We start from the raw sequence: 10,286 nt of genomic DNA, 5'->3' as shown, positions 1-10,286 counted from the left end.
TAGTAACACTTTCTTGTATATTTTTTATTGTATTTTTTTTTTTATAAATTGGACTGCAGTATACAAATTTTTAGAGCCTTATGCATAAAATATAACTATAGAGATTGCATATACTAACAAAAACTACATTTTTAAAATTACTGTTAAATGCAAAAAAAGTACCACTAAAAATTTAAATAGATATATTTAAAATCCAAATTTGATGTAGTGCCTTCAACAATCTCATATTCATTATTATGTGGTTTATAATTCCACTAAATCTTACTCTTCGTATTTTCATTTTAAAAGTAAAAAGTCAAACTCATATTTAAAACAAAAGCAAATTAACAATATTTTTAAAGGACTAAATTAGAATAATAACTTTAATATGCACCAAGTATATTTTAAATTGTTATTACATTGATTTTATATATTGTAACCATTTTCTCATTTTTGTTAAACATCCAATTTAAAACTAATTCAAAACTTAATTATACATGTATTTTCCGTGTAAGGATAAAATAATGGGTTTATGCGTAACATCAATTTCACACCTAGCTTAACAAATCTATCATACTGGGCCAACAAAGGGAGACAAAGCCTACTTTAATAAAGCTTCCAACATAAAACCAATTAATAGTTAGTGGACAAAATTTGGTGGAATTAAATGTCGAAGATATTAATTTCAATCTAATTCATTATGTGATTTATTTTTATCATTATGTAACAATTTATAAATATTTTTTCTCATTCAGCATATTTAAACAGAATTTGAGTTTATAAAACTAGTAGTATTATTTATACATTTCAATTTTCTTGTTCACAAATATATATTTTACTTTCAAAATATTCAAAGAATACAATTCATATTTTAGCATATAGTATAGCTTAACTATTGATGGTGGGGAATAAATATGCTTGGTGCAGTTACAGAGGTGAACCATCATTCAAATTAGGGATTGCTTTCAAAATTATTAGAGAGGAGTCCGGAAGTTATTCAGAAGTGTTTATTGGCATCACTTTATAATTACAACCCGATTCTTCTCAACGATGAGGACGGACTGACGTAGCGAGTTAGCATGGAAATAAAGACTAACATTTGATTAGGTTTTTAAGGTTAATAACCAAGTGTCAAATATTAAAACTTTAAATTCAAGTTTTGAGAGAAGAACTGAAAATACTATTCAATGATTCAAAAACTAAGCATAAGGGTCCTATTTATAGTATTATAAGCCCAAATCCTAACAAAAATCTACTTCTTATTGTCTAGTACAACTTAAATAATTAACAAGAGATTTAAATAAAATAAATATTTTGTTCCTAATTAGAACTTGACTATTCTAAAGTCCTAATACAAGTAAATAAAAAAGAAATTTTATGATACCTATAATTCCTATGTAAAACTCCTAACTAAATAAGAAAAATATTAAAGTTATGAATATGCTCGTTTATGACTTTTGGCCTTTTTGTTTTGACTTTCGACGCTCAGCCTATTCCAAGAAATTGTTTGCTAGGCGTTTTACGTCAGTCCCCTCCTCTTGAGAAAAACTCGACATCGAGTTAACTTGTATATTCAGATGCAAGGGTTCATCTGATGAATAAAATGGGTAAATGTCCCCCACATTGAATGTTTTGGAAATTCCTATTATGTTTGGTAGATCCACAACATATGCATTGTCATTGATCTTCTTTAAAATCTAGTATGGTCCGTACTTCTTAGGTTGTAACTTATTATAAGTCCCTACTGAAAACCTTTCTTTTCACAAAAATACCATCACCTGATCTCCCACTTCAAAAATCTACTTCTTGCGGTGTAGATGTACAGCTTTCTTGTACTTGGCATTAGCTTGCTCTAATTTTTGTTTCACTTCTGCTTGAACATCTTGCAACTGATTAGCCATATTTTCCGCGGCTACATTAAATCCAGGAACTCTAGGCAACTTAACCAAGTCAAGAGCACGCCGTGGTGACTTTGTGTACATAATAGAAAATGGAGATTTTCCTGTGGCAATATGAACAACATTATTATAAGCAAACTCTGCTTGTGCCAATGTGAAGTCTCATTGCTTTGGTCTATTACCACAAATACTATAAATTAGATTGCCAAGGGTTTTATTCACCAATTCAGTTTGGCCATCGGTTTATGGATGAGTTGTGCCGCTGTAATTCAAAGATGAATCAAACATCTTCCACAAAGTCCTCCAAAAATGACCAAGAAACTTACTGTCTCGATCTGAAGTGATGGTTTTAGGCACACTATGTAGACAAACAACCTCCTTGAAAAACAATTTGGCTATTCTACTTGCATCTGAAGTCTTCTTGCAAGTGATGAAATGGGCCATTTTAGAAAAGCTATTCATAATAACAAAAAAAGAATCCATGCCCCTTTGCGTTCGAGGTAATCCAAGCACAAAATCCATAGATAAATCCTCCCAAATATTTTCTGGAATAGGTAAAGGCATATACAAACTAGTATTTTGGGATTGTCCCTTTGTAGTTTGGCATATCTAACATCGCTGCACTAATCTTGTTACATCCTTTCTCAGATGTGGCCAATAATATCTCTCTCTAACAGCACCAATCGTTTTATCATGGCCTAAATGACCAATAAGACCTCCACTATGCAAGTCTCTAATCAACTTTTCTCTCAATAAAAATCTATGAATGCAAAGTTGGTTGCTTTGCATTAAAAACCCATCATGAACGTAAAAATTCCCAACAGGTTGATTTGTGATACACTTTTTCTATGTATCATGAAAATCCTCATCTGTGTGATATAATTCCTTGACTATATCAAAACCCACAACTTCTTGTCTCATTGTCACCAACAGATCTATACCTCTACTCAATGCATCTATTACTTTATTCTGTACTTCAGCCTTGTGCTTTAGCTTAAAAGGAAACTTTTGCAAAAACTAAAACCACCTAGCATTTATGTCTTTACTAATTTGTTTCTAACTATTCAAGTACTTTAATGCCTTATGATCTGAGTATAAAACAACACCCAACCAAGTAATGCTCCCAATTCTTCAAAGCACGCATAATAGAATATAATTCTTTGTCATACGTGGTCCACTTGCGCTTTGCCTCACTGAACTTCTCACTGAAAAAAGCCACTAATTTTTTCTTTTGTGAAAGAATGGCTCCTATTCCCACACCACTAGCATCACATTCAACTTCAAATAATATATCAAAATCCAGTAATGCTAAAACAGGAGCGGTATATAACGTTTCCTTTAGCACAGTAAAACTAGTTGTTGCTTCTTCTCCCCACTAAAACTTCCCTTTCTTTAGGTATTCTGTAATAGGTGCTGCAATACTACTGAAATTTTTTTTATAAAACGCTTATAAAATGTTACCAACCCATGAAAACTTTTGACTTCTTTTATTGTTTTTGGGATAGGCCATTCTTTAATAACTTGAATCTTCTTTTCATCCACCTGAATTCCATCTGGACTGATTACATAGCCTAGGAATAATAACTTATTTGTGATAAAGCTGCATTTCTTCAAGTTCACATACAACTTATTTTTTTGTAAGACCGTTAATACTTCATGCAAGTGCAAAAGGTACTCTTTTTCTGATCTACTATAAATTAGGATTTCATCAAAAAAAACCACCATGAATTTTTCAATAAAAAATTTAAGTACTTGATTCATCAATTGCATAAAGGTACTAGGCACGTTGGTCAACCCGAATGGCATCATGAGCCACTCATACAGCCTTTCCTTTGTTTTAAAAGTTATTTTTCACTTATCACCAAGTCTAATTCGAATCTAGTGGTATCCACTATGAAGATCAATTTTTGCAAACACCTTAGCCCCATGTACCTTATCAAGTATGTCATCTAGCCTAGGAATTGGGAACTTGTATCCAATAGTAATTCTGTTGATGGCTCGGTTATCCACACATATCCTCCAACTCTCATATTTTTTTAGGGTTAATAAGGTGGGAACTGCACATGGAATCATACTCTCTTGGATATATCCTTTACGCAATAATTCCTCCACTTTTTCCTTAAGAATCTCACTCTTCTTTGGGCTCATCCTATAATGAGGCAAGTTTGGCAAACTAACACCAGGAATTAAGTCAATATGGTGCTAGATATCTTTTATGGGTGGTAAACCATCAGATAGATCGTTTGGCATCATCTCACTAAATTATGCTAGTAATGGTTTGACTACTTCTAGAAGCTCTACTATTTTCTAATCCTTTTCAATTGACAACACCCATTTCACAATTAGAGCATACACCTTTTTTAACTCCTTGAAAGTAGTCTCTATCTCATTCTTCGAATAAGTAAAGGTAAAGAAAGTACGCCCTTCCACTTTAGAAGCTTTGGTTTTAGCACTTCCTTTCATTAGTAATAAAGTAACCTTTCTACCATCTTTTTTCAATTTGTAAGTGTTTTCTCTTCCATCTTGCTGCACTGTAACATAAAATTGCCAAGGTCTACAAAATAATAGGTGACAAGCATCCATATCCACAATATCAAAATATACCTCATCCCTATATTTACTAATGGAAAAAGGCACCTTACATCGTTCTGTTACATAAATCTTCTCTACTATTTTAATCTAGCCAATAGTGTATGGATTAGGGTGTTTCTCTGCTTTAAATCCCAAACTTTCCATAGCATCCTTACCAATAATATTTTTGCAACTACCATTATCAATAATCACGTCAAATAAATGGTTAGTGATGGTGCACCAGATTCAAAATAATTGACGTTGTTGAGTATTATCCTCTTGTTTTGGAGACAACATCATTCTTCTCACCACATAGTTCTGGCCATCAGCATCATCTTCATACTCGTCATTATTCCTATTTGGACCACAACAAATGTCATCATCTTCTTCTTCTCGTTCCACCACATGGACGGCTTTTTTGAGAGAACAGTCACTGGATCTATGATCAGGTTGATTGCATTTGAAACACTTCCTTGGATTTGGTTTAGCATAAAGATTTCCAGCTTTGTGCCCTTTATTCCCATCTATCACTTTTTACTTTTCAGCTGCTTTCTCTTTTTTGTGCTAATCATTGCGTGCAGAACTATCATGAACTGATTTATTCTTGTCGTTGGATGCTCTATAATTATCCCCACTATAACTTTTGCGAGAATAATCAAGTCTATTTTTTTCCCATAACATCAATTCAGCCTTTACGGCAATATTCCGTGCTTAAGATAAATTTCGTAATACTTGTACCCCTATCGTGTTTTTAATAACTAGCTTCAACAATTTAAGATACTTGGCAACTTGTTGCCCTTCAGTCTCCCTTAGATCAATCGTCTCTACTAGTCTTATAAATTCTGCAGTATATTCATGTACTATTTTTTGACCTTTATGGCACCTCTGGTATTGTTGGAATAAAATCTAGGAGGAAGAAAATCTTTCTGTAACCACTGCTTCATCCTATATCAAGTTCTAACTAGTGCTTTCTTCTCACGATTCCTTCTAGACTGTAACCTTTCCTACCATGCAGAAGCCCACCTTTCAATCTACAAGCGACAAGTCTTACCCTTTTTCTTTTGAGAATCTCCATATATTCGAAAAATCTTTCTATTTTCGCAATCCAATCTAAAAAATCTTCAATATTCAGACTCCCATTAAAGTAAGGAATATCTACCTTTAATTTGAAATCACGAGTATCTTTGTCACCATAATCATTCTTTCCATATCCAGCATATCTTTTTGCAACATAATCATCCTCCTTTTCTGAATCTTCCATGTACACCTGTTGTCTACGCCCGTTTGTAGGAACAGGTCTGTCGATAGGTTGTCCGAGAGCTACATCATTTCCCGTACGTGGCCTCTCATCATTTCAATTTCTGTTACCATCTACGTTTAGAGCATCAAGTTGATCTGCAATTTCTTCAAAGCATCGTTCCAAAAGTTGGAATCTGAGATCCATTCATTGCTCCAAAGCCCTCAACACCACCTTTTGATCTTGCACTGTAGATCAAAAGGTTTCAGTTCCCTAATCTTTGCCATGAGAACCACCGCCTACCATAACTGGGTCACTTGCCATTAGATTAGATGAGTTTTTCCTGCTTTGATACCAACTGATGCAGTGAGTTAGCATGAAACTAAAGGCTAGCACTTGACTAGGCCTTTAAGGTTAATAACCAAGTTTCAAATATTGAACCTTTAAACTCAAGTTTTGAGAGAAGAACTTAGAATATTATTCGATGATTCAAAAACTAAGCCTAAAGGTCCTACTTATAATATTATAGGCCCAAGTCCTAATGAAATTCTACCTCTGATTGTCTAGTACAACTAGAATAATTAACAAGAGATTTAAATAAAATAAATGTTTTATTCTTAATTAGACCATGACTATCCTAAAATCCTAATACAAGTAAATAAAAAAGAAATTCTGTTATACCTATAATTCTTATGTAAGACTCATAACTAAATAAGAAAAATATTAAAATTATGAATATATCCATTTATGACTTTTGGCCTTTTTATTTTGGTTTTTTACGCTCAGCTTACTCCAAGAAATTATTTGTTAACGTTCTACGTCACGGGCATTGATTGGGGATCCAACCATTTAGATTTTTTAATCATAGATTTCAAAACAAGAGTTTCATTGAGATAATAAAATGGCATGGAGTGAAAACAAGGAAGTGAGACAATGTGGGATTTGGAATTAGACTGAAAAAGGTGGAGCCAACAATTCAAAATTGGCGAAAGGTAACTTTTGACAATGGTCAAAATTACGTGTTTTTTTATTTATTTTTTTAATTTAAGAGTTATTATGAAGTTTTTATAAAAAATAATAATTTTTAAAATTAAGTTAAATATGTTTGGTAAATTTATTTTTATAAATTTTTTATAAATAAGTTGTTTGGTAGAATAATTTATATAAATTCTAATTTTGATTAAAAATAACTTATTAATCACGAATTTCTTTATTCATGATAAAAAGTTAATTTTATTTTTTATTTATTTAAAAAAAATTTTAAAAATATAAAGTGTATTTTTATATAATATGAAGTTTATAATTAATAATAAATCACATAAAAATAGAAACGGATAATGTTGAGATTATTTTTAATAGATGAGGATATTTTTTAAATAAGAAAAAAAATTTCTTAAAAATCTAGCTTGATTTAAAAAAAAAAAAGAAGAGAAGAGAAAATTCATATAGAGCTTTTTTTCAAAGTTTTTTTTTAAATTTTTTTAAAAAAGTTTTATTTAACTTTTACTTATAAATAGTAGATAAGTTGGAATCTGAATAGGCACAAACGTAAGGAAGTTGGAATCTGAAAATTCAACTCTTGACCTGCTAAGAGATAGTTGCAAATATGAGAACAGACTTGTGGAATTTGATCAGAAATTGATAACAAGACGGATGGTTGAGAGTGATAGGAGCACCAGAATTTTGTCATATTATTTCTTCGGCTAGGAACGAACTAATTTTATAGATAAGCTTGCGACTGAGCATCATAACGCTTAGTGTCCCAAAGCGAATTATGTAATCACAGACATCATTTTGCACCCTAGCATGGCTAATGAACCGCAAAGGAGCAAAGCCGTGGTCATCCCCATCACTGGGTTTGATGAAGTTTAACCTGAATGGGTTTTCTAAAAGTGAATAGGAGAATCACTCCAAAAAAAAAAAAGTAAATAGGAGAAAGCAGGTGTTAGAGGACCCTCAGAGATGAGACAAGGGTGGTGAAAGCGTTGGATTTTAATACAAATGGACTACATTGCAATACTTGATTATTAAGAGTGACTCAACCAATGCCTTGGGTTAAATAGCAAAATTTACATCCATACGATGGAAATGGGGCTGACTATAGTATAAAGCTACCAAAGTCTTTGCTTTCAGCTCAATTTTTCAGAGAAATTATAATTTTATAATAATATAATTAATTATATTAAAAATATATAAAAATTAAGATAATTAATGAAATATCTTATCTTTTCTCTCTCTTTAAATTAAGTACCTAATAAATATCTATTTTCTCTTATTTTTGCTAAAAATATGTAAAACTTAAGATAATTAATAAAATGACATATTTTTTCACTTCTGTAATTTTGTGCCTAATAAATATCAATTTTTAATTCTCATCATGCTATTTATTCTTTATTAATTTTCAATTCTCACCATTTGACTTCATTGTTGCGCTGCATATGACACAGATTGGCATTTTGTTGTACAAGTTTGGTGGTCATTTGGGTTGAGGTTCCTGTTTCGCCCTGTGTGCGTTACCATGTATAAACATGTGCAGAAGATAAAATTGATAAATAAGACTATCTTTTCAAATCCTAAATTATATTCATATGTTGCAAAGAAGAACTCAAAGCAAAGTCGAATAAGTAACAGAAATTAATGAACAAGCTAATAAAACGTAATGAAGACGGTCAGAAAAGCGCAACTTGGCTAGCCGCCAGCGGCCAAACCTGAAGCCTCCAAACGCATGCTTTAGGTAACTAGCCAGAAATCTTCCTATAGTCAAGTAGAGTGGTTCTCAAAATGTATTTCGTATAGGAAGAGGTAAAGGGGAAACAGTTTTAGATTACACATGTAAACAAGATGAAAGGATATATTAATTTGAATTTAGAGCTTTTCAATTACTCTTGATCTAAGTTTTTAATGTTAGAGTAAAATCTTATTAGTTAAAACTTTACCCATTATTTCAAACAATTAAACAAATCAATGAAGGGTGCATCCCCCAAAAAAAGAATGATGGATGCAGCCATGAGATATATGATTTTTTCTAATATGAAACATATTTGACTTTTTTTTAAAAAAAATAATTTTACTAAACTCGTTTGACTGGCCAAAAACTCTTATGAATTAAAAGTCGGTTTGGATAAAAAAACTTGTACAATTACAACATAACTGCCACTCAAAAAGATATTGATGATAGCTCAAAGAAACATATTTGACTTTTAATAACTAGCATCGAACATGAAAAGACAATAGTTTGAATTATATCTCACTTAATTTATGGAATTAAGTTAATATTCAATATGAATTGTTTATATTACTTGCTAATCGTTTATATTTATGCAGTCCATAAATATATGTACACCATTATTTAAAGGGTAAAATCACCCTAAATAATTTTTTTTTCTATTTTTTTTGTTTGTTTGTTGTGTATTATATACATTTTTCAAATACTTATAAATGTACAATTAATTTTGATTTTTTAATTACGATTAAAAAGCATGTATAATATTGTTTGTAAAACCTTTTATTTTCGATGGAGAGTAGCTAGAACATTAGCCTTTCTTTAAAATACCGTGAGCTCTCAGAGCCTATGCTCTGAATTCATGTGAATAATTAGCTTGTCTTTTGGGCGTGCGTTTGGGTTCCTACTTATGTTATGTTCTTCTGTCTTGAGTCATTTTTCTGCTGCTTTTTGTAATGTTGGCCGTGAGTTTCTTTCCCCCTTTCTCTCGGCATGTGATTGGATGTATGTTGAATGGGCCTCCTCTTTGTATAGGTTCGTTTTTGTCTTCTGTCCCGCCAGCTATTGAGCAGGACTGGTAGCGTATATCGGGGACTAAAGTGGTATTCTTTTTGTTAACCACTTCTTCCCCTCTTTTGTCCCATTTTCGTCTTTCTCTTTGATTAATGTACATATCCTGCTTTTCAAAAGAAAAGAAAAAAAAAATGCCGTGAGCGCTATGCTTGTCTGTCGGCTAAACGTTGATTAGCATCTTTTATGTGTAGACTTGAACTCCAAATTTCAGCGTTAATTTCTGTCCATATTCACGTTCCAATATTTATTCATAATTTTGGCAGCCTGATTTATGACGTAAAAAGAGGTGAATGTTCCTCGTTGCTTGCCTGAATGGCTAAGCCATTTGAGCTAGTAAACAAAAGCTCCTAAGATTAACGAACAAGCAAATAACTAAAAAGTTTGTCCTAAAGTTCAGAAAACAAAGGAAAAATGTCAGCAAAGCGGAACTCCGCAAGCCGCCAGTGGCCAAGCCTGAAGCCTCCAACCACGTAATGAAGTATTTAGCACGTGCCTTAAGGAGAAATCTTCCTGTAGTCAGTAGTTGCAAGTACTGCAAAACGAGGTGAATGTTCCTAGTTGCTTGCCTGAATGGCCAAGCCATTTGAGCTAGTAAACAAAAGCTCCTAAGAACCAGTCCAATAATTTGCAAAAGTCCAAAACTAGCAAATCCATGCTGTTCAAAATAATCCCTAACTCTCCACCTATAAATATCGACACCCACCACCCCCAAGAGTCACAGCAGAAACCTCAAACAGAAATTAAGCAAATTTAAGTCTAGTTACTCCTCATGGCTTCACACACTAACTTCCTTCTTCATGCTTTC

At 32.3% G+C, this 10,286-nt stretch overlaps 1 protein-coding gene across 1 annotated transcript in view; it reads left to right on the top strand.

The window, feature by feature from the left end:
* Positions 1-10,235: 10,235 nt before the first annotated feature.
* LOC110421162 (peroxidase RIP1-like) overlaps positions 10,236-10,286 on the top strand; it is a 1,439-nt gene continuing 1,388 nt past the window's right edge. The window contains exon 1 of the mRNA XM_021434660.2: positions 10,236-10,286. This exon is cut by the window's right edge and continues 171 nt beyond it. Within this exon, the coding sequence (XP_021290335.1) occupies positions 10,251-10,286 (36 nt within the window). The 5' untranslated portion in view covers positions 10,236-10,250.

This window comes from Theobroma umbraticum, unplaced genomic scaffold (assembly GCF_002168275.2).
Source record: "Theobroma umbraticum cultivar Fairchild unplaced genomic scaffold, ASM216827v3 scaffold_130.0, whole genome shotgun sequence".
Lineage (NCBI taxonomy): Eukaryota > Viridiplantae > Streptophyta > Magnoliopsida > Malvales > Malvaceae > Theobroma > Theobroma umbraticum.
This window is presented reverse-complemented; position numbering and strand designations above follow the sequence as displayed.